The following is a 25,769-nucleotide window of genomic DNA, read 5'->3' on the forward strand; positions in this document are numbered from 1 at the left end:
GGGGGCGGGGGAAGCCTTTTGCTGCTTCTCTCTAAGGTGGTTGAGATAAGCTGGGATTTTCATAAAGAATTTTGTGAAAAACAAGAAAAATAAAATAATTTTTAAAAGTATACCCAATTTAGAAATAGGCATATTTCCAAAATATAACATCTGGTACCATAGATTTTGGTAGAAGCATGAAGATCTTTGTTCTATCCCACATCCCCATTATCCTAAGGAAAATCATCAGTGATTTTGTGAGTGTACTGAGTCCCAGTGAGTGATTAGACTCTTCTGGGCTCCCATTTTATAATGACACACCTCAGGAAACCTCTACTCAACCACGAAAAGGTTTGTGACCCACTACAAAATCATGACTAGCAGACCTGTGTCAGTAACTGTAATAGAATATAGCCCTCTCTGCGTGGAGCAATCACCCTCCTCATGCTTTTACCCTTTGTTTGCTTAGGTAGATTTGTCAACGTACATACATAAGAAATAATCAAACTCAAGTTGACTTTAACTTGAATCATGTATGTAAAGAATGTATAAAATGGAAATTATACATGTTTCCTTTTGATTATTTCTTATATCGTGTACAAATCATCTCCTCTGTACAATTCATTTTATTCCAAATTTTGCCTTGAGTGAGTATGACACATTTAATGAGAGGTATATATTCCTCTGTTAAATTCCCAGTACTTTAAATAACCTAAATTATCTGAATTTGAACATGCATCATTTAAATACCATACAAGTCAAGAATCAGCTGGCAGGATTAAGAGAGGGACAAACCTTGTCGGATTGCTTGTGTCATTCTAAGGCTTTGGAGTAAAACCCTTTTCATCCTTGGGTATATCAGATGACATGGAACAAAGTGAAGCTGATTCATTACTCCTGTTTCAGTGAGATGGTTGTGTTTGTGACTAACCATTCTGCCTGAGGGTGTATCAGAAGACAATAAAATCATGGCGCCACCTTTTGGTGATAGTGCTTATGATTAAGCTCAGTCCTGCAGTTTAATGGGACTGTTGGGCCCTTTATAGAAATTCACAAACCTTATTTTGTTCCCTGGAGAGGAAATTGAGCCTGAATTTTCTCAATGTTGCAGGGGTGAATAGCCTTTCTCAGTCACTCAGTGCCAATTCATTGACTGCCTCCACCCTTGTCCATCTCGACCTCTCAGGGAATGTCCTTCGCGGAGACGACCTCTCGGTAAGTTTTCTTTCTTTATTCCATCTTCAAAGAAGAATGTTTAATGATCCTGGAATAATTCTAAACGTAAATTTCTAACTTATTTACCTGTGTCCCTCTTTATCATGACACCTTAAAATTATTTAGTTAGCGGTTTATGAAGTATTTTAATGAAAATTTCAGAGCCTTCTTTAATTAAATTACATATATCACCACACTTGTTTCTTTTGTTCATTTCATGATGCTGAAGTTCATTTTTTCCCACAAGTACTTTTTTCAATGGTATTGTTTTCTTCATTTTAAAACTGTTCCCCTATTAAAATTGCCTAATAAGAAGGATTGGTATCATACACTGAACTGTTTCATCATTAAATGATATTATTGGGGCCAGGTGCAGTGGCTCAGCCTGTAATCCCAGCACGTTGGAAGACCAAGGTGAGAGGATTGCCTGAGCCTGGGGGTTCAAGACCAGCCTGGGCAACTTGGTGAGACCTCATATGTACAATAAATCACAAAAACTAGCTGGGCCTGGTGGCGTGTGTCTGTAGTTCCAGCTACTTGGAAGACTGAGGCAGAAGGATCACCTAAACCCAACAGTTCGAAACTGCAGTGGCCACGAGCATGCCACTGTACTCCAGCATGGGCAACAAGAGTGAGGCTCCAACTCAAAAAAAAAAAAAAAAAAAAGATATTATTGGGAACTTATAGTTTGAACTGAAAGGGGACATTGAAATAGATCCCAGTTCTGTCTATTCCATGAATAAAATAAGGGAGGGAATGGGTAAGACATAACCTGGAGCCACTTTAGAGTTTAAGTGTGAATGTAAAAAACTACCAGCTCATTTAGAATAAGATTTTTATGTACCTAATCAATAAGAATTGTTTGGCAGATCTTATTGCCACGGTGAATTACTTATGATCTCACTGCGTCATATGTAGTGATGGTTCCCTCTGGTCACCATGATAGAATTTAGGAACAATGCTTCTTCAACAACAGGGCCTCCAGCAAGTGACCAGCTTTTAAGGGCCTTAATTTGCATTCCACTGCTTTTCCACAGGGCTGAAAAACACTGAAATGTATTCTTATTTCTCTTATTTTACTTTATCTGTAAGGCATGGGATACAAATTAAGGCTTTTTTGGTATATACTTTTTCTTTCCTCCTACCTCATACTTGAAATCATTGAAATAATATTTGTTTCCTGGTAGGCCTTCAACAGACTTTTAAAATGTTTTTTCCAGTTTTAGTTGTCACCTTCACTAATGATTAATAAATCTGTTCCCTTTCAAGATGAAACAATGAGTCCAATGAGAAACCACCAAATGTTACCTTGGAAAAGTAGAGGAATAGAGGGAAAGATAAAAGAAGAGACTGAAGATTAAATAATAAGACTCAGCTAAAATAGGGGTACTAATTAGGTCACCTAAGACAACAAAATGGCTCAAAATTTATTTCCCTGGCCAGGGTAGATCTTATCCCAGCTTGCTTTTGGGGAGAAGGGTAGTGGGATGATGAGGCCTGAGTGAGAGTGGGCCTCTTGCCCAGGACAGACTAAAGTTCCAAGAGCCTGGTGGCCATGCAGGGGCTTACTTGACTCTATGCCCTCAGGGAAAGCAGCCTAGCTGGGACTAGCTCTTTGGAGAAGTGTTGGTCAAGGGTTTTATCACCATTTTATGGTGCTAAGAGCTCCCCCAGCTGGTGGCTGAGAGCAGAGCCACTTTAAACTTAAAACGTCTCTTGAGGCGCCTAGACCCAAGCAAACAGTGAGAGAGGCAGCTGATCCTCATGTAAGTGAGAACGGAATTTTTCAGAACCAGAACTTTTCATAATATAATCTGATTATTGTATTATGTGTTTCTGATTATTCTAAAGTGTTTACAGGCTAATGTTTTGCTCTTCTGAATTCCTTGATGGGATTTTTCTGAAGGACCATACAGCTAAACCACTACACTTAATGAATGTTTGCGTTTGCAGGAGCTGAGACACTCTCAGCCTGCACTTGTTTGTTTTTGCTAGTATCTGGTGGCATCCAGTGAAGCAGAGGAGAATGTAAGCTATTTGCTTGGTAGCAGGGAGCTTAGGCTCAGTTTGTTATTGGTGGGCTCTGGCAGTTGCTACTCACGCAGGGTAATTTGGGAACAGAGAGCTAACCAGTTTCATTGTTTTGATGGGACTTGCATGAGGGAACTAGGGAAGTAAAGGCTTTGTGACTCCTTGAAAACTGAAGTCTCTTAGCTGTTTGTGAGATTAAAAAAAAAAGTACTGATAGTGCTATCAGGCCATTTTTGTTAGATCTTGGAAGTAAGTAAAGATAGAAAAATCATTATATTGGACAGGGGAGAGTATGGCCTGAGACCATCCTATAGTTCAAATTCAAATTAGTGCTTTTGTGAACACTTTCAAAAGTGATTAGCATTTTGATAGGGTGACTGCAATTCAGGTGGTATTTCAATCTTGGGAGTTAAAATTAATTAGCACTGTTCCAAAATTGCATAATAAAAATTGAGCTAATCAGGAAAACTAAATCATGTGTAACAAAAGGGGGCTTGGTAGTCAAGCTTCCATTTGACCTTTTTTACTCAAGCATAATTTTATTTTAAATATTCTTGGGATTTTTGCTGTCGGGGAAGATAACAGAATGACAAAATTCTGCTAATCCTTTGGGGAAGATCAGCGAATGATCTGAGGTATTCTAGTAACTTCCTTTTAAAACATTCACTTGCATTTTATGTGTGTGTCTCTAGATCCTAACTTTTTTTTTTTTTTCTTCAAGCACATGTACAATTTTTTGGCCCAGCCAAATGCCATCGCTCATCTGGATTTATCCAATACTGAATGTTCTCTGGACATGGTAATTTTTTTTTTTTAACTGCTCTGGGGTGTCTCAGAAGAGCTATTTAGATGGGATGTAGGGACTTTCTCTCTAATAAAATATTCTCTAGAAGTATTTGAAAGTAAGAGTGCCATATTTCTTTCTCAGGTCTGTGGAGCCCTTCTCCGTGGATGCCTTCAGTATTTATCTGTGCTCAATCTCTCCAGAACTGTCTTCTCTCACCGGTATGGATTTATTTCTGTTATCATTGTCATCTAGGAGTGTCTTTCTCTGAGAAAAAGTTATAGTGATAGTGAAAACAGAGTGATAAAGGGTGAATGTTGCACATGAAAGAAGGTGGCCTTAACCATTATCTATGAATACTAGCCCTCGAAAGTTCAAGTTTTTGTTTTATTTTTTTAAACTGCAGGTTAATGTTCTTATCAATAACCCCAGCCTGCCTACTTGAATTGCATGATAATTTCTCATATGTGGAAAGGCACTTTCTCTTGATAAAGTAAAAATCCTTTGAGAAAATTTTATGAGTATTTCTCAGTGATGAACTTGGAAGTAGGTATAAACTACTGAGAAATTAAAAGAATCATTGAAAGGATTTCGGCGCCAGTAACGACTCCGCACTCGGCTGAGACCAAGAGATTTATTAAAGGGGCTGTTACAGAGAGGGTCTGTAACCGAGAAAAAGCAAGAGAGGGGGAGAAAGAGAAAGAGAGCGAGAGAGAGGGAGAGAGGGAGAGAGGGAGAGAGAGAAAGAGAGAGAGACAGACGGGGAGAGAGAGATTCTCAAAGCCTATGCATTTTACTTGTAGAGGAAATCACGGACCAGTCTGAGCACTTCACTTCTACCCTTTTAATTGTTAGTAGATATGAGGCAGCAAGGATTCACAAACAACAGCAACTTAGAATGAAAAGACAATGCAGAGGAATTCTAAAAAGTACATGGATGATTTAGGTGTGAAATTCTGGTACCATCTAATTAATTAATACAGCCCAACACTTAGCATTTATAATTATGTTTACAAGTTATAAACAATATTTTAGTTATTATATACTTTTTAATAACTTGGAGTATTGCTTAATAGTAGAAATATTTTAATTTTTACTAACTAACTTTGTAAAAGCTTTTTAAAATTTTATTTAACATTTTTTTTAAGCCGGGCTCGGTGGCTCAGCCTGTAATCCCGTGCCTTTGGGTGGCTGAGGTGAGTGGATTGCCTGAGCCCGCGGGTTTGAGACCTGCCTGGGCAACTTGGCGAGACCTCATCTCTACAATAAATCAAAAAATTAGCCAGGCGTGGTAGCGCGTGCCTGTAGTTCCAGCTACTTGGAAGTCTGAGGTGGAAGTCTGAGGTGGCCGGGAGCGGCCACTGCACTCCAGTCTGGGTGACAGAGTGAGACTCTAACTCAAAAAAAAAAAAAAATTTTTTTTTAAAGTCAAGTTCTCATTCTGTGACCCAGGTTGGAATGCAGTAGTACAGTCATGGCTCACTGCAACCTTGATGTTCTGGGCTCAGGTGGTCTTCCCACCTCAGCCTCCTGAATAGCTGGGACTACATGCATATGCTACGATGTCCCACTAATTTTTTATTTTTATTTTTTAATAGAGATGAGGTCTTGCCATGTTGCTCAAGCTGGTCTTGAACTCCTGGACTCAAGCAGTCCTCCCACCTCAGCCTCCCAAAGTGCTGAGATTACAGGTGTGAGCCACCACACCCAACATAATAGTTTTATATATTCGAAAGGATAATGCTCGCTTATTTGGAAAATTCAATTTTATCCCATAATGTGCCTTGCAAATCAATTACTCCATATTTTATTTTTATTTTATATTATTTTATTTTTTTGAGTTGGAGTCTCACTCCTTCACCCAGGCGGGGTACAGTGGCACGCATGCTCATGACTACCCTAGTGTCGACCTTCTGGGCTCCAGCAATCCTTCAGCCTCAGCCTTCTGAGTAGCCAGAACTACAGATGTGTGCTACCACACCCGGCTACTTTATTTTATTTTATTTTATTGTAGAGACAAGGTCTTGCCAAGTTCCGCGGGCTGGTCTTGAACCCGTGGGCTCAGGCAATCCACTCGTCTCGGCCTCCCAAGGTGCTGGAATTAACAGGCTGAGCCACCAAGCCTGGCCCGATTACTCCATATTTTAAGGGAGTATTGGTCCATTACATCAACAGTGATGCAAATCTTCACAACAACAAAGATATGCCATAAATACATCAACAGAGTAAGTTTAGAAGTGTGATATCTGAAAATATAATGGTGGGAGAAATTGAGTTATCCAAGATCCTCTATTTTGGGGGAACATTTGAGCGTATTAATAGAAGCCACCTAGTCAACTCATGTATTTGAAGTCAGTTTATAAAGCTATGCTTTAGTTGACTGGGAACTGAATTACAAGATGATATCATAGACTATAAAGGTTTTTGTATAATCAGCACTTTTGAGTTCACATTATTGTGAATTCTGTGATGACTGGTCTTCAGTAGAGCTGTTAGGCTTGTAGAGCAGAACTGTGCTATTAACAAAGTGCCTTTTCTTCCCCGTGAAAGGTTGTGATTAAACTGTTTAATACCTAGTATCTTACCTAGATATAGTTGTAGAAAGTCCTTAGTAATTATGTTGAAATTACTGCATTTACAGTGAGGTATGAATTGTTAGTCAGACTGTTCATATTTTTGCTCACAGATAATTTGATAAGTATCAGCCAGGATAGGTTAGATTGTTCTGCAGCAACAATGATCCCCTCCCCCAGTCCCTATGACTTTCAGCAACAGTGGTTTTGTGACAAGTCTATTGTAGACGGGCCACATCACCTTCACCCTGGGTGGCAGAGCAGCCTCTACCTAGAACATTGACAGTTGTATAGCAGGGAAAAAAGAGATCACGGCGGTGCATGTACTGGGTCATAAAATTTTTCTCTGAAAGTCAAACAGGCACATCGTTTCTGCTCATATCTCCCTGGCCAAAGAGACTCACATGGCCATGCGTATCATCATTGGAGTGACAAAGCATCATCCCCTCTCAGAAAGGGGAGGTGTATATTTGGAAACACCAAGATGAAGTAGCAGGAGGAGGAGTATATTCAAATAATAACTTAAGAGCACTTGCTCATCCAAAAACGAATAGAAGAATACAAGCTTACATCATTTCACTATCAGGAACCAGAGTTGATTGCGATGTCTTATAGCATATATCCTATCAGAATTCTCTTTTCTCTTAGTTGTAATTTTCATCTTCTCAGATTGTCCTATTTTAAAACTTTAAAAAATTTGTCAAATGGTTTTTCTAGACCTCTGTACATTATTGAATGTTATGTGATTAAGCTAGACCACTAGGATACTCTCTGTCCTGAGATTCTATGAGTCCTCCACTGAGTGTGAATAACTATCAGTAGATGAATGCTTACTCAGCATCAAGCTAAGTGGTTCACATAATGGACTTATTCAATCCTTCTATCCATACTATCTCATAGAACAGAACAAAAAAGTGTTCAGATTCCATCCTGGGCTCTGGACTTCTGTTTTTCTTAAACCTGCATAGTATGGTGTTGACTTTATCTTGTTATTGAATCGTATGATTTCATTTATTCACTTCTCTCTGTAGGAAAGAGATGTATTTGGAGGTTATAGCCATTGCATTTGTGGTTTTGACTTCAACTATTCTAATATTTGGCCTGAAATGAATAAGTTTGTGGTATGGATATAATAGTCTAATAGGCTACTTATAATGCAGGCTTCATGTCATTCAGACTTTCTGTGCTGTTTTTAGCTCAATGTCAGGTCACAATCTTGTTGCATCTGAAACCTGCACATCAAAAAATATTTCCAAATGCAGGTATCAGTCCTTAACATTTTATGCCACCCAGTGGGAAAGCTTTTTAAATTGGTAGGAAATGTACATTTTCTTTGACCTGGTTTTTAAAACTGCAAAAACAGACTTTCCAGAAGATCAAGAGGTAAAACAGTGCATTCATTGGCATAAAGAAGTAAAAATAACTTGTTTTATACTTAATGATATGTCTTAGCCTCTCATGTGGTTCCTTTAATTGTATTACATTTATTCATTTAAGTTTTAAGCATTTATTTCTATTTGCCTTTACATTTCTGAAAACTTGACTGATTCGTAGGCTGTTTCATGGTATCTAAATAACCAATGGATACGTTTGATGGAAGTGTAACAACTTGTATGACTTGTGTTTTTTCAGGAAAGGAAAAGAAGTACCCCCATCTTTCAAGCAGTTTTTTAGTAGTTCTCTGGCTTTGATGCAAATCAACCTTTCAGGCACAAAACTGTCTCCTGAACCCTTAAAGTGAGTAGTTAGTTCTTTCTATTCAGAACTTTTAAAATTCACCTTATTTTTATGAATATGCTTGAGGGAAGATAAAAGATGTATAATCCAGAGACAGAAAAGGGAGATGAGAATATCTTCTTACTCTGGGGCACAAGAATAAATTACATTTTTTTAAAAGTACATTGTGCACTATTGATATTATTGTATCTTCTATGAAAAAAAATATTCTTTTGGTTCATGACCTTTGCAGTAGTCACTGATCTACAAAAGTTTTGCTTCCAGGTACTATTGCTTTTATATTAGCCTCTGTTCAGTCCATTTTAGGCATATTTGTGTATGTGTGTTTTAACCTATGTTTATCCTCAATATTTCTACTAGCAGTAATAATCAAACTCTATACACATTGTGCATATGCAGCAGAATCAATTTTTAGGTGCTTTGGTTTCTGAATTAACCAAGTCAACATAGGCTGTTTGGCATTTTTACTTGACAGCCAAACTTATGTTATGGGTTAATATCCCTAATTTAGGTGTAGGGCTGAAGTCATAATTTTTAACTAAATTGAAGTATGAGAATAGTTTAGTATCCTTGAGATTTCTGTCCACTATGGCCAGGAAGAATCAAAGGTTCATTGTACAAGTTCGGTGAATTTGACTATAGATTCTTTGAGTCTAAAGAAGATATTTTAAATAGTTATGATTATGCAAGTTGTCCCATAAACTCAAATGTAGGCACAAATTTCTCCTTTCCCCAGTTAACTTATAAGTCAGCATTTAATTTTTATCTTGTAATTTGAATGAAATGTTACAATTAATGTCTGCTATTCATCTTACTAGAAAATTAATATTCTGGTAGTTTGTAAATTACTTTTTCCTTTTTTGTTTTGAGAAGTGTGAACTTCTTGATTCCACATAGTGTCATATGATGAAAACAATAGATGTCTTTAAAAAAAGTAGATCCAGTGAAAGTGCTAAAGAAAAGTTTGATGTTATAGCAGAATTAAAAAAATGTTCAATTAATGTATTAGATGTAATATATTTCTTCAATGTAACTTCTAAATGTAACAGCCATAAATGATAAAAGTCTCATGATCTGTCTGTTTGTATGGATATCAGAAAAACTATCAGAATCAATATTGTAAAAAAGTTCCATTGTAGTTTAATCACACTCATTTATTCAAATAATTTTTGCTGAGCATCTATAATGTACAAGATAGCATGAGGGCACTGAGCAAAAAGCAAAACCAGACAGGGTCCTTTCTTCATAGTGTATCAGGAGATAATAGCATATTAAAAATAGTTTTGGTGCTAAGTACACGGTATGCTAATTTTTTCAATGTTGTTGACCCCTATATAATATAGAGTAAATTTTCATTGATTTCATGTACGATTTCATACCACAACAACACTGGATTTACTGTACTTTATTATAGGTATATACCTGTAAATATTGTACTCAGAGATACTTTGTAATTGTCCAGCCTTTGGTCTGTTGTTATTTATGTGAATGTTTAATCATGTTAAATCAGGCCGGGCTCGGTGGCTCAGCCTGTAATCCCAGCACTTTGGGAGGCCAAGGCGAGTGGATTGCCTGAGCCCACGGATCTGAGACCCACCCAGGCAACTTGGTAAGATCTCGTCTCTACAATAAATCAAAAATTAGTTGGGCGTGTTAGTGCATGCCTGTAGTTCTAGCTACTTGGAAGGCTGAGGTGGAAGGATTGCCCGAGCCCAGCAGGTCAAGGCTGCGGTGGCTGGGAGTGTGCCACTACACTCAGTCTGGGCGACAGTGAGACTCCGACTCAAAAAAAAAAAAAGTTAAATCAGTAGTCTCTTTAGCGCTGTGTTTTAATTAGCAAAAAATTTAATGTGGGAAAAAAGTTCATGGTTGAAGATTCTATAAACAATTTCATGTGTACATTTAATGTGATATAATTTGAAAAGAGAGCATACAACTCAACCTGAGTTACAACTCAAGAACACAACTCAACCTGATATTACTCAGTCTGAGCACCTGTTCAGGTCTACTTATGATAGGGTTGTGATGAAAAGGAATTTACAAAGCACTACCCTAATTTAGATACAGTGCTGAGTGCTTATCTATGGACTGTCACCTTGAATGCTGACAACAGTGGTGGGAAGTTGGTGTCATGACCCTCATTTAACCATTGAAATTGAGGCTCAGAAAAACAAAGTAATTTGCCCTAAATCACTTCTGTAGGTTTCCTGGGAAGCAGACTTTGAGGTGATTAGTGTGTAGGATATTTATTAGGACGTTCTCTTGAAATTGTCACCTGTGAAAAGGGTTGAAGGAAGAAAGTAGAGTTGGACAGAGGGAAGAAGTTGAACCGGTTGTCCATCCCAGTGAAGGGGAAGGACTACCGAAGTAGTTCTGGGAGGTGCCTAGCTGTGTCCACAGCTGTCATGGGCTCAGCACTGTTTCATACCCCATATTGCCTTATACTACACCAAGAGGGGTGAAGGGGGACCCTTGTTTCTTGAAACGTGGAATTAGTAGCCATGAAAGAATAACCTAAAGAAATGCAGTTTCTTTTGAAAATAACCTTTGGACGTATTATTTTTCAAAAGTTTCCACTTCATTTGTTGTTCTTTAAAAGCAAAACAGAGAACATGACTGCTTACTTTATAGTTAAGATTTTTTTTTGAGGCTTTTTCTAGACCATGTTAACATATTTCACAGGGCTTTAAAGCAGACCATAGTGCCACTGTTCTTGGGCTCCCTAAAATCTCCAGAATAGTATGATTCAACATGTTCCAAGTTTGCTCCTTGCTCCAGTGTCATTCCAGGTGCAACCTGAGTTCCTGCTTACTGCACGTTCTTGTTTTTTTGCTTTCCTTCCCCCAACCCTTTCTTCCTGGAAGCCCTCTTCTCTCCCTGCCAAGTGGTACCCCTTCTCCTTTGGCATCCTTTCTCTCTGGCTGAATATTTTAAATAAGTCTTTTCAATGTACTACCCCAAAATTATCTAGAGCTGGAAAAACTCAATAAGAATTTTTCTCTTAAGCTTTTTTGCAATAATGATTGAGGATTGAGAAGATAATTAAGGTGATGTTGTCATCACTGAGTTAAAATAAGCAATATATATTGCTATAGAATTTTTCCCCAGTGCATGGTATACTTTATTATAGTTCTGTTTTGTTTTATTTTACTAAGGACAGTTTGTGTGGGTTATTTATTTTTACTAGTCTCATGAGTCATTGCCTCCTAATCATTGGCCTTCTATAGTTAAAATATATTAAAGCACACTGTTTGTTTTCTTGGCCTTAATCCACATGTAAGAAAAGTAGGAAGAATTTTTCTCTCATGTAAACATTATAAAAATATGTTAAAAATATAAAAATATGTGGGTAGGCCCTAGAAACTCAGCATGTTTTATAAATAAAAGGGACCTCTTTGGTAATGTTCTAATTTACACACACACACACACACACACACACACACACACACACACACACACACACACCCTGATGTGCATAAGGTCACCCAACTGTTTGATAATGTTCTAACTTACACACACACACACACACACACACACACACACACACACACACACACACACACTGATGTGCATAAGGTCACCCAACTGTTAGTAACAGAGCCAGGACCTGAGGATTATTAGCCTTTTAATTTTTTTAGTCCCAAGCACTTTCAGCAACCCAATACCACCCCCAAGAAAGAAAGGGAAGAAGAAAGGCACTTTTTAGGAAAGAGAAGCAATTTAATAAGTAATTGAACATGGACAGAGATGAGATATACCCAGCCTTTCTCATGGTACAGTGTTTTAGAATAAGGGATTCATGAATGAACTGGATTTTAAACTGATAAGAACAGATACTACACTTGATCTTAGCCAAAAGGCCGAGAAGCGATGAATGAACTGGATTTTTTTTTTTTTTTTTTTTTTGAGTTGGAGTCTCATTCTGTCGCCTAGACTGGAGTGCAGTGGCCGCTCCCGGCCACTGCAGCCTCTACCTGCTGGGCTCCGGCGATTCTCCCGCCTCAGCCTTCCAAGTAGCCGGAATTACAGGCATGCGTTACCATGCCCGGCTGATTTTTTTATTTATTGTAGAGATGAGGTCTCGCCGCCCAGGCGAGTCTTGAACCCGCGGTCTCAGGCAATCCATTCACCTCAGCCTCCCAAAGGCGCGGGATTATAGGCTGAGCCACCGAACCCAGTTTGAACTGGATTTTAAAAGTATAAAGAAAGGTTTTCACTCCAGACTCCTGAGGCGCTTGTTTTTGTAGCTGTGCTGTTAACCCTGCACCTTCCATGCTACTGCCAGAGTTCCCTCTCAGTGGGTAAGGCCAGAGAATCACTAGAAGGAAAAGATCTCAGAGACTGGGGATGAATACCCAAAGGTGCTTTTGGAGTATTCTAGGTGGAGTTTCCTTTCCTGGGAACATGGAGAACAGATAGTGGCCCTGAGTTAGCAAATGCCTGGGTTCTACTCTTCTAATGCTTGCCACTGTCTACCATGTATTACAGTTATTTGTACACATTGTACACCCTTTTGAGAGCAGGAGCCATCTCATGCTCCTCTCTGTTTTCCTCAAAAAGTCTAATTTAGTGCCTTTTGTCAATTTAGTGTAATTTAACGGATATATGTGCATGCATGGGTTTCTTGTTTCAAGCTTGCTTGGTGGTGTTGGATTTTTTTTTTTTGGTGGTGTTGGATTTTATAGGACTGACTTATCAAAGTGGATCCAAACGATTAGTCTAATCGCCTTAATTTACAACTGAGAAAATTCCTTTTCAGAGCAGTGATGTGATTTGTCCTGGCTCAACAGGTAGTTGAATAGGCAGGATCCTGCACTCAAATACAAGATGTGTACCTTTTTATCTTTAGTGGTTTTATGCCCTTGCCCACCCACTACTATTAATTGTTTAATAAACTCATTTAGATATAATATTACATCCTGGAATACCATGGAGGCTGACTTCCTCATGACTATTCCTTAGGGGAAACCAGTTTTACTTTGCTGCTCTAATAACAATTGCTTAATAATATTCTAAACATTATTAGAGCTGTTCTCAAGTAGATGCAGGTGGGAATTTATCTGTGATGAACACAATTTAATTTCAATATGCAATTAGGAGTGCTGTTGGTTTATTTGCATAGGAATAGCAACCCTGCCAGGTTTTACATTTATGATGGGCTCCTTGCCTGTCAGACAGAAGAATGCGGCAGAATCATTTTTCACTGTTGTTGGGAGACAGAAATGCAGTTGGCATTTAATTTAATTTAATTTTAGATTCAGGGGGCACACATGCATATTTGTTACATGGGCATATTGTATAGTGGTGGGGATTTGGTCTCAGGTGACCCATTTCCCAGATAGAGAACATTGTGCCCTGTAGGTAGTTTCTGAACCCTAACCTTCTGTTCCCCATCCCCTCTTATTGGTGTCCCCAGTGGCATTTTAAAAAGTGAGAGGGTGCTTGACCTGTGATTCAGAAAAGGTGTTCTTCCTCTGAACTTTATTCAATGTGCTTACATTTTTGTGTGTATGGCATTGTGCGGAATTTGTATCTAATGTGTGTGTTTCCTCCCCTCAGAGCACTATTGTTGGGCCTGGCCTGTAATCATAGCTTGAAGGGGGTTTCTCTGGATCTCAGCAACTGTGAGGTAAGAACAACTTTAGACTATGTACTGAAATAGATAATAGCCTCAAAGTTGCCTTATCTGTTTTTGTGGGAAAAGTGTAATACTGTGATTCCATGGGGTGTAAATGAAGCAGAAAAAAACGCATTATACAAGTTTTCGTATTTTATATTTTGCAAGTTTTATTCACAGACAGCCAACAGAACACCATTCAGAAATCTTTCAAGTGTGTTTGTACTGCTTTTTAAATTTTTTCATTCTCGATGCCTGTTGCCTAAATATTTTATAATGTTGCCATGAGATATAAAGCCATAAGCTAGCTTTACCATCATGAAAATGAAAACATATAGCATTTGCTGCCAGAGAAAAAAATGTATATAATCTAACTTGGATTTGTAGAGTATGAAAGAGAATGGGTATTTTGTCATTAATTTTACTTTTTAATATCTTGATTTAAAACAAGAATATTAAACTGCCTCTGGAAATTATAACCATTTCGAACACATAACCATCAAAGATCCCATAGAAAAGAATTAAAATTAAAAGCCTCTACATTTTAGAAGGTACCTAAACTTTTACTATTTATTTTTATTTTGAGTTGGAGTCTCACTCTGTCACCCAGACTGGAGTGCAGTGGCTGCTCCCGGCCACCGCAGCCTCAACCTGCTGGGCTCCGGCTATCCTTCTGCCTCAGCCTTCCAAGTAGCCGGAATTACATGCACGTGCTACCACGCATGGCTGATTTTTTGATTTATTGTAGAGATGAGGTCTTGCTGCCCAGGCGGGTCTCGAACCCGCGGGCTCAGGCAATCCATTCACCTCAGCCTCCCAAAGGTGCGGGATTACAGGCTGAGCCACCAAGCCCGGCTAAACTTTTACTATTTTGTAACTTAGTTTGTGTGGCGATTAGTAAGAAAATACTCAGGTGCAAACCCTACGGCCTGTTCAGAGCCTGACTTTACCCAACATATCAAGCTCCATCTGGTCTCAGGAATGGAGGTGGTAGTCTTCTCATTCCTATGCTTGGACATTTGCATAAACTGTTCTCTCTTCCTGGAATACTCCTACTGTGTCCCTCTTTGTCCCCAAGGCCTCTCCTTCTCTTTGAGTTGCTAGCTCAAGTCCAATCTCCTACTTACATGCACCAGACTCTAAGGCTATGGAAATCCTGGGTGAATTGGTTGAAATCAGTAAATCTCAATCCTGTGCCTGCAAAATGGGCATAATATTAGTACCTCTCCCAGTGGGTAATTATGAGGTTTAAAGGAGCTTTTCTTTGAAAAGTGCTTCTTAGGGTATCTGTACATATAAAAGTTGTTTACTTTTGCTGTTTTTCTGTCTGCCTGCTTGTCTGCCAGATTTTTTTCTCTCACTGCTTCTGCCCTTTGTGACCTCCGATCTTTTCTAATTGTCTAGTACTTAATGATAGTAGCATGCATTTGGACACTGAGCTACATAGTGCCTTGCACAGTTATTAAGCTGGCTCGTATATGCTTTCTTGGCTAGGTGGTAACTTCTGGAGGACCAGTATTTGTGTCATACTTTGTTTTGTGTTTTCTTTAGCTTCTCACAAAAGGCCAGGCACCAAGCCAACACCAAATATTGAATAAGATTAAGGCTTTGCCTCTTTGAAAATCCTAGAAACTGACAAGTCTGAAATAGTACTTTATAAATTATCAGTGTAAGATTTTTCATTAATCTCAAACTGAGGACTTACTTATCTTATTAGTTTGAAAAAAAAAAAAAAAAGCAACCCCCCCACCCCAAAACAGAGAAAAGCAACGACAATAACAACAACAAAAATCCCTAAAAAACTAACCTTGCATTGTGGAATTTTCATGTGCAAATCTTGTAAAGACAGATTATAAATAAAGTAGAAACCAACTATGGTAAGATGAATTATTTGTTTACCAGCATTTTAGGAAGGGGCTTGTTAATAATAATTTTAATTGTGGGATGAAGAGAGATAAGAAAGGTTATTCTATCAAAAAAAGCATGTTGGTAAAAACTTTACTGCTTAATCCAAGCTTCTAAATTAGAAATGACTTCTAATTTGGTTTACTATCCTGATTAGATATGATGACTTCTACCCATTTAAAGTCTTTCATTTAATTATATGATAATGCTAGAATATGCATAAGTGATTACCTGGTTACTATAGTTATAGATGAAGAAACTGCAGTCTCAAGAAACTGAAATAATCCAGCTCACTAAAGGCAGAGCCATTCGGAAAATGTGCTGTCCTGATTTTCTCTTGTTAATAATAATACCAACAGTGGTAATTATTAGATTATTAAGCATGATTGGGCATTTTATTCTCAAATAAATTGATAGGGCCATATGCCAATGAACACTTGAGTTATATTTGTATATATTTGTTACTTTTGTGATCTATTGGGAATAACTTTCATATAGTTATATTAGATAAACTGTATAAAATTAACATTTTTGTATGGCAAAAATGTTAGACTATTGGCAATTTCAAAAAGTTCCACCTAAATACTAGTAGATTTTTATTTTATAATTTATAAAATTAAGACAGTAATCCCGGTCAAGTGATTAATCTCTGATAGTGGGATTGACCATTATATTATGATGATAATTCCAAGTTCATTGTGGCCTTTCAGTTATGGATTATATAATAAATTTATTATTAATAGTACTGAGATGGGGAAGTCTTAAAAGTATCTTAGTATCATATTCTCCCACATCTTACAGCTTGAATCACAGTACAGTTGACCACATTTATAAAGTCATACATCATATTACTGTTCATGAAAACTGGTGAAACACAAAGTTGTTTTTCTAAACGATGTTATTGCATTACATTATGTTTCTTAGGCCTAGATGTCCAAATTTAACTAGGTTTTTCAGTTTGCTTCTCTTCATGATACAGTAAATTTTCCCCCAAAAGTGTTTGGATTTATAATATAATTCATGTTGGCATGCTTGCACTTTGATTGTCAACCATTAGTCTTTGAATCATCTGTGTTTGCTATTTTGCTATTTCAGAATTCTCTCAGAAAGAATCTTTCACTAACTTGGAAGTTTAAAATCATGCATATATATTTTTTTTCTTTGCTTGTAAGAAGCAAAATGGTGATTCAAAATGGCGAGTTGTTATTATACTTTTCTGGTTCTTCCTTCTTTCTTGGCAGGGTTTCTCTTTTGGCAGACTTCCTTTGACAAGCATTGAGACCCTGTCAGAATCTAGAAACATGTATTTTACCTTATTTGTGTTGAAACTGCTTGTGTTTTACCTTCTTTGTATAAAATTATTGTGTAGGTGATATCTGGGAAAGTAATGTAACCTCTGAGGTACTCAGCCAATGAGAAACCAAGGGAGGGACTTACATGTTAGGAAATAAATATGTTGGCTGTAACCACCTCCATGTGACTGCCCACCTAAGAGTTACCTGTTCTTGCAAGAATTAGATTAAAAGAACTGCTTCACTCCCCTGATCTCTGTGAGTCTCCATGTCGTGCTTTGACAATAAAACTGAGAAGGTTCAATTTCAGTTCCACCTCTCACAGAGCTCTTTCTCTATTTAGCCATAGCAGATACAAACCTTCTTCACTCTTAGCATACTAGTCAAAATTATGGACATATGCAGCACTTAACTTTCCCTGATGATCAGATAATTCTGATCCTAAAACCCAAAAGATGTTGAGGAATGAACTTTCTCTCTGACATTATAATCATCTTGGGAGGTCAGTTCTATAGGGATAGCTTACTTAGGATGAGAACTTGACAGATCTAGGATGAGTCACATGTCTGGAGCTTAGGGCTGGAGAGTATTGAGCTGTGCTGTCCTGCAGTTTTTGATGCCCGTACTGTAAGAGCTGAGCACCTCCTCTGGGTACCTTGATACTACAGCAGTATACTCAAGCCATGGACACAAGGAACAATTGTGAAATGCCTTAAAGTCTTAAGTTTCTAAACTGGTAGTTAACTTTAATATAAAACATCTGTTCTCTAGAATTTTTGATCTTCTTGGTAGGTGAAAAAATCAGTGATTGATTTTATAATCAGGTTTATATGAGGGTTGTGGAAGGTAAATGATGGTAGAAGATGGTGGTGGTGATTATTGGGAAGAGAGGGGAAAGTAGACTTAAAGTAGGAGTTAAAAATGTCTGAATAGGAAGTTTAGGCTAATCTAAGTGGATTATTTTTGTTTTTACCATATGCTGCTTCCCTTACTGTTCATTCTCACCTTTCCTAGTGAATTGGCTTGTAGTCCTTGGGGTATTTCTTTATTCCCCTGAAAGAGGCATTTCACACTCATTAATTTGAATGAAAGAGAAGATTTACACTTCATGCTGAGAGAGGAGAGAAGTAAGAAACCAGATAGGCAGACAGATTAGGGCGAGTTTCAGGTATCTGCTTTAAGCCCTGCAGACCAGAGTGAGAATGTGTATTTCCAGGTCTGTAGACTTCCCTTTTTCATCTGCTTCTTCTTGAATGGCCCTTTTCAACCCTCTCTGATTGGTGCATTTTCAATCCATACCATGGTACCTCCTTCTGATTGGTGCTACCCTTCAACCAGTCAACATGCACTTCCCCCGCAAAGTCCTATAAACTCCTGACTTAAGCCTCATAGTGGACTTTTGAGTCCCTTGTCACTGCTGAGAGTTGCTAAGCTTGCTTTTGATGTCCACACTCCTTGTCTTCTTGGGCTTGAGACAAGGAACTAGCTGCACTAGAAATACTAGATCCACACTACTTATTCGTCTTAGGCTTGAGACGAGAACCTGGAACTAGATGCACTAGAAGTGCTGGACCCCGTCAATTGGAAAGGGCTCCAATGCTTCTTGGGGACTCTGCTTGCTCACCCACCTAACCTATGGAACTGTAACATTCCTGGTGGTGGGGTTCGGCTCACCAGCCCTATGAACAAACTGTAAACAATTTTTTAGGACTTGGCTCACAGCCAGTCCAATTGAGATAGCACTAACACCCAGTGGGGCTCCTTGGGCCTCTGCTGCTATTGGCACCTCCGAGTTCTTGAGAATAATCTCTTCTCCCGATGCCACTGCATCCCCGGTCATTGCGTGAGTCTCAGGCTGGCAGTACAGATCCGTTGACAGCAGCTTGGGAACCCTGATCCCACTGAGCTAGAAAAAACTGCCTCAATGCTATTTAAAAAAAAAAAATTCCCTGCTGGCATTTATAATTTGTGACCTTATTTTCTTATGATGCATACATTGTTATTCACAAAATTAAATCCAAAATTTTGGTCTATATTCTTTTAGATCGACGATGACTAAGGTAAATATGTATTGAAATTAGCCTGCATTTACAGAAAACTTTTATACTTAAAGAAAAAAAAACTTCTGAACCAGATGTGGTGGCTCTTGTCTGTAGTCCCAGGATTTTGGAAGTCAGAGGCAGGAGGATCGCTTAAGGCCAGGAGTTTGAGACCAGACTAGGCAATATAGCAAGACTCTGTCTCTACTAAAAAGCCAAGTGTGGGGGTGTGTGCTGGTAGTGCTGGTAGTCCTAATTGCTTGCAAGACTGAGGTGGGAAGATCACTTGAGCCCAGGAGTTTGAGACTGGAGTGAGTTCTGGTCATCACACCAGCCTGGGTGACAGTGAGACCCTGACTCAAGAAAAAAAAAATTTGTACTCCTGAAGGCATTTCACATTGTTATCACTTCATTTTCTTTCCCTTTGTCTTTTATTACTGAAAAGAAGTCTTTTTTGCATAGGAAAATGATGGAAGTACTTATGGGAGGCAAAAGAGTGTCATAGCCAAAGGCAGAACTTTGGGATCAGAAAATGCCCTTTGAAACACAGTTACTTGGTTTATCAGGTGACTTAACTTCCTTTCAGTCTTTGTTTCTCATCTGTTAAATGGGGGTAGTAACAGTTTTTAGTGTTAGCGTTTGGCACAAGATTACCGCGCCAGACCCAGCATATGTGAGCCATTATCTGGGGAGGAAGAGGATTACTATGAAGTAGTTTCATTTTGAATGTCAGAATTCACAGTATAGGTCCACAGTGTCTTTCTAAAAATTTTTATTAGGCAGCTTTATAGATACTCCATCTTTACCGGAACATTTTTTGTAGTTGCCTTCAAAGCTGTTTTGCATATTTCAAGAAGTGTTAGTCTCCTGAACTTTTATTAGTTAGACTAATTCTTCTTGAAACCTGATTTTCTGACACAACAGTGTTACCCTCCTTGGCCAGATTTGTCTCTGAATGACTTGTGATTAATTCTCAGAGGGTAAGGACTTAGCATCAGTATATATGTTCAAAGAAATGTTGGTGTTCCATTGCCATCTGGGTTAGTTCTAAAAGAATTTTAAAACTTTTATGTGGTAGTATGTGATAATGATTCATGTGTATTCTCCCTACATACCCTACTATCTGAAAGGAGGCAATGGATTATGGTCTGTTTTTTTAAATCTTAAGATTTCATGTCGTACCTCAAGAGGAGAATTGGTAAATGCTGGAACTAAATTCTTCAAACTTAAGTTTCCTTCCAAGCGAGAGAGGAAACACTTCTGATAATGTCAGAGAAGATGCAAAGGCTATTTATAGTTGCAGATTGGATGTAGGAGTTAGTTCCTTTAGGCAGAAACTTGTATGCAGATGATTTCAAAATTCATTGCAATTGAGGATGAGTAGGAAAAAAGCACCAGAGATTGATATTTGTAGTAAGTAGTACATTGCAGCAGGTGAATGGAAGCTTTGAGGCAATTCTGCTGTTTGTCATTCAGCCAGTCATAAGGTGAACATCATTGTGTCCTTTGCCTGTCACTTTCCTATCAGGCCAGGTATGAAATTTGTAAAACTGTAAATGTTTCCTGTGATAGGATGCATATATGAAGTGAGAAAATATATTTAACTATTTGTGCCCTGAAAGTGGCTATTTATATACCTCTTTCTTAGGTGCTAGATTGTATTTGGTATCAAACCCTGCTAACAATTGGATATTTTGAACTAAATGTTGTCTAATCATTTTTTCTGTCCTTGGAGAAACCTATACCATTCGGTTATGTGTGAAAATTTCCTAGGATAAAAACTAATTTTTTAAAATTAAAACTGAAACCCCTATAAAAGAAATGCAGATAATTTGGGGGTCATTTTTAATTTAACTTTATATTTATGCCATATCTTTTTAAATGGCAGATGATCTTGAGGCGGCAAAGTGCATTATTAAAAGTTCTCTTGAGATTTTAGTTTTCCATGGTTTAGTTTTCATACTATTAAAAAAAAAATTCCCTACTGGTATCTATAACTTATGGATTTGCTTTCTTATAATACAAACATCATTATTATTTGGGAAATTTATTATTGGTATTCCCATTACAGGTACTTGAATATTAGACATAACTTTTCTCTTAGAATTATGAGTAACATCTGAATGTTCCATGTTCCTTAAGTGAGAGGACACTACACTCTTGAAAGAAATGTAATTTTATTTTTAACATTTCAAAAAGCGTTCAGTAATTCAGTCACATTTACTTCTCTCTTTGATCTTGCTTTCTTTTAAGTAATGTTAGTGTGTGCGATCCAAATAAGGGTAATTTAAAAACCAGTTTTACATGCACTCATACAGACACAGCCTCTAATTATGCAAATTTATTTAAAAGGATTTTCATTTACTGTAATGGAAAGGCTTTTACTGTGTTGGGAAAGCTTTAGCTTTTGGGGAATTTTAGGCACTTAATAACCTGTGACTTCAAGTGAATGTTCTTAGTTACTAAAGATCAGTTATTTTCTTATTTAAATTTTTGATTTCTGTTTCAGGACCAAATTTTAGTTGAGTGTATTTTTTTCTGACTCTGCTTTTTTTGTATTGTATATTGATCGAGACTTCGGCCTTTTCTCTATTCTTGTTCAATTTACTGCTGATAATGGTTTTTTTTTTTTTCCCCCTCCTTGGGCTTTCCTTAGCTTGGCCATTGTGTAAGTACTTTATGAATCAGTAAATTAGGATATATTGATATATTTGGTTTTTTATAAGCATTGGAAAGTATATGTTAGTTTTATCTGAATGTGCTACAAATATTCTTAGTAAAGAGTATTCATAAAATAAACAGACTCAAACACTTAAATGTTATCTGTGTTTTCCATCTTCATAAGTGGAATATTTTGACTGTACAGTGATAGAACATAGAGATTTTCTTGCAGAAATTTTATTTATCAGGAAAGAAATCACTATCAGCAAATTTGAAATTGTAAAGACTTATGAACTTATGTTTATCTTCTAAAAGCATACTTGTATTCATGCTCTGAAAATCAAATTATGGGTTTTTTTGAAATGTTTGCTTAAATGAGTTCTTACTTTAATTTTAACATAGTCTATGTACACATGTACTTCTTAAAGTATTAATAAGCTGTGACCTAGAGCAGTGTTTTTTTATCTTCAGTGAAGAATGGCATTTTTCTTTTTCTTTTTTTGTTTTGGTTTTAAATTTCCAATCTATCATAAACCAATACTTTTATAAAATATAATAAGAATGAAGCACTAGAAAGGTTTAGAAAGACATAAAATTTGCAAACCCTCAGTTTTTATTATTCTATGCATCTGTAACAGACCTAACATTTTTACTATTAAGATTTCTAAAATATTTATACTCAATTTCTGTACTTATTCATCTCAGACTAATAACAAACTGCAGACTGACATCAGTCTGTGGACCACACTTTGGGTGGCAGGGAGCTGGGGAAAATCTAAGGTGACATGATGAGAAAGGCTCGACGGAGCATTTAGGTAAGCTGGAAAGCTCTTGAGAACACAACCGAGTATAGTGAAATGGGCCTGGCGCTTACTCCTGTAGTGACCACACACACCTGGGTTAGAAACTCTTTAGCTGTGGAGTTGGTCTTGGTTTCCCTGAAGTATGAAGACCAGTCTCTTTGAGAGGTCTACCTCTGTGATGCTCACCTTAGAGCAATCTACTGTCACCTTAAAAAGTAGAACTGGCCAGGTGCAGTGTCACATGCCTGTAAATCTCAGATACTCAGGAGACTGATGTGGAAGGATTACTTAAACTCAGGAGATCAAGACCAGCCCGGGCAACATAGTAAGCCTCTGTCTCCAAAAAAAAAAGAGAGAGAAAAGAAAAGGAAAGAAGAAGCAGACAATTAATTGTAAACATGCCAGTCCCAATGATCTGTGCAGATCTCGACTTAACATACAAAAGACCAGAGAAGTTAGCAGGTTTTGGCTCAAGGCACCATAAAAATATTGCATTTGAAATAGGGAAATGAGAATTTTTAAAAATTCTTATATCAAAACTTAGACAAGTAGAAAATATCCCCATGTATTATAAGTTTGGTAACACAATTTATAAAAATTTGATTTTCCTGCATGAATAAAGGACCTGCCATGTTCCTTGGTTCACAGTAGGTTTCCAATAAATGATAGTTTCTTTTTTCTCATTAGATGGTAATCTTACTGAGCAAAAGGGCCACAACTTGGGAAACCTTGTATCTTTCACAGCACCTTACACAGAGTAGGAACTCAACAAATAAAAACAAACAAAAGATTTTGTGACCTCTGTAAAATATGCTTTGGTTTCATGGGAAAATATGAAAAGTACTGTAGTAGGGGTTTCAGGTTGTCTTTCTCTTTGGAATAAATTTGGAAATGAAGAAATAATTTACTCTTAGTTTTGCTGTAAATCATCAGAATATTTTCTATTAATTTACATTGTTTTTCTTGTGGCTTGAAGAATTTGTACAAATCATTTTGTAATCATTTCCAGTTATCTAGACCTCATACCTATTTCCTTAGAACCGGTAGGGATGGGTCCTCCCTGAAGTGTTTGACATTCAAAGTTTTTTTGTTTTTTTTTTTTGAGTTGGAGTCTCACTCTGTCGCCCAGACTGGAGTGCAGAGGCTGCTCCCGGCCACCGCAACCTCGACCTGCTGGGCTCTGGCGATCCTTCCGCCTCAGCCTTCCAAGTAGCCGAAATTACAGGCATGCGCTACCACGCCTGGCTGATTTTTTGATTTAATGTAGAGATGAGGTCTTGCTGCCCAGGTGGGTCTCGAACCCGTGGGCTCAGGCAATCCACTCACCTCAGCCTCCCAAAGGCACGGGATTACAGGCAGCCACCAAGCCCGGCGGACATTCAAAGTTAACGTCTCCTTTATTTGTTTTGCTGCTACTTGGGTGGTGAATTTATACCCTGAAATCAGTAATAATCAAATAAAACAGTAGCTTTCTCATGTATGAAAGGGATTTGTTGTATTTCCAAAAGTCAGAAATGAAGAAAGTTCTTCTGATTGACATGTACTGTTTTGCTGGTGCTGGGCCTGGATTGTCTCTATCTCTTTTCTCAACACCTTCAGTAGAGTGGAGAGTTTGCCTTATGTTTGGTTTGTGTTTTTCTAGTTGAGATCAGGAGGTGCTCAAGTATTAGAAGGCTGCATCGCTGAAATCCACAGCATCACCAGTTTAGACATCTCTGACAACGGTAAGTCAGAAGTCAGAAATGAAATGGAAATATTATTTGAAGCAAGTAATTAAAGAGAAAATAATCTTCTACCCTAATCTAGACAACACCTTAATAAAAATACTATTTCATTTCTTGACTGTAAGGCTTTTAAATTTAACAGTAGATGGCAGTAGTGGGAAACTGGGGTCGGGGGTTAGGCTGGGAGGGGACACTGCATCAATAAGAGTACCCGATCTCAAACCAGATGAAGTCCAAAATGAGGCCCAAACTTTACCTGTACAATGTCCATTTGTATATCTAACCCTGAAGTATACCCCACATCTTTAACAAAACATAGAGTTCATTTATAGAATAAATCTGTGCCAAAGTTTTACTAAGTCCCTGGCCAACTATGCAAGATCTATGCAGTAAACAACTCAATTATAAAAATATCATCAGTACATTGATAAAGGTCGGAGCATAACCTTTTGCATTCTTGAAGATAAAATTGCACTCTTGTTTATTTATTTAGAAGTTTATTTCATTAGCTTTGTTTCTGCTGATTTTAGTACCATATTAGTATGAACCTGTTAAATTTGCATAGACAACTTTAACTCCAGTTACCTCCCAGTGAACAGTTTGTTGGAATCTTTTTTTCATATAGTGATAGGGAGAGATGAAACTTTCTGCCATTATTCATTCCCAATTCTGCTGACTTTGTTTAGCCACTGATTGTATAAGAGATTTAGATAAGTGTTTGTGGAGAATGAGTTTATCTCTGTGAAATAATAGAACATGAAAAGAGAGCAGAGTGCCTTTGAAAAGACAAGATTAGCATCCCAGGGCCTTCAGGAGGGTAAAGGAAGTCATCCAACTGCACACCACATTTGCTTAATTGTGTTCCAGCTGAGAATTCATTTATACACATGTGTTTTGATTCTACTTACTCTGATTCTTTCCAGGTTTAGAGTCTGACCTATCTACCTTAATAGTGTGGCTCAGTAAAAACAGATCAATACAACACCTGGCGTTAGGCAAAAATTTTAATAATATGAAATCCAAGTAAGAGTTTTGAATTTTTTTATATGAAAATGATGAAAATAACCAGCCTCCTGAAAGCTTTTGATTTGATTCCACTGTCCACATCTTTAAAATCTCTTTAGAAATCTGACACCTGTATTGGACAACTTAGTACAGATGATTCAAGATGAAGAATCAGTGAGTATTATTTTAAACATGTTTGACTAAAATCTTTTGTTTGTTGCCATTTTTACTGATTATTTCTACTGGATTAATGCTAAAATGCTTTCAGATAATTTTATTAATGTGTATATTTTCTGTTTCTGTTTTTTTAGAAAAATGGAATCAATGTTTATGCTTTAGTAGAGTTGTTGAATATATTTAAAAATGTACTTATTCTTTATCCAATTCACTACCAATTAAAGGAA

The 25,769-nt window shown here is 37.5% G+C and overlaps 1 protein-coding gene across 3 annotated transcripts in view; it reads left to right on the forward strand.

The window, feature by feature from the left end:
- Window positions 1-25,769, forward strand: part of CARMIL1 (capping protein regulator and myosin 1 linker 1) — a 361,962-nt gene that overhangs the window by 225,439 nt on the left and 110,754 nt on the right. For 2 of the 3 annotated variants that reach the window (XM_008055062.2, XM_021710921.1), the window contains exons 13-20: window positions 1,091-1,194; window positions 3,947-4,024; window positions 4,154-4,230; window positions 8,215-8,319; window positions 13,879-13,948; window positions 24,279-24,360; window positions 25,284-25,383; window positions 25,485-25,539. In XM_008055062.2, the coding sequence (XP_008053253.2) occupies window positions 1,091-1,194; window positions 3,947-4,024; window positions 4,154-4,230; window positions 8,215-8,319; window positions 13,879-13,948; window positions 24,279-24,360; window positions 25,284-25,383; window positions 25,485-25,539 (671 nt within the window). Of the gene's footprint in view, window positions 1-1,090; window positions 1,195-3,946; window positions 4,025-4,153; window positions 4,231-8,214; window positions 8,320-13,878; window positions 13,949-21,828; window positions 21,841-24,278; window positions 24,361-25,283; window positions 25,384-25,484; window positions 25,540-25,769 lie in introns of all 3 variants that reach the window. The other variant, XM_021710920.1, reaches the window with a different exon arrangement.

The sequence above is a fragment of the Carlito syrichta genome, unplaced genomic scaffold, assembly GCF_000164805.1.
Source record: "Carlito syrichta isolate Samal-C Ts95f unplaced genomic scaffold, Tarsius_syrichta-2.0.1 Scaffold301645, whole genome shotgun sequence".
Classification (NCBI taxonomy): domain Eukaryota; kingdom Metazoa; phylum Chordata; class Mammalia; order Primates; family Tarsiidae; genus Carlito; species Carlito syrichta.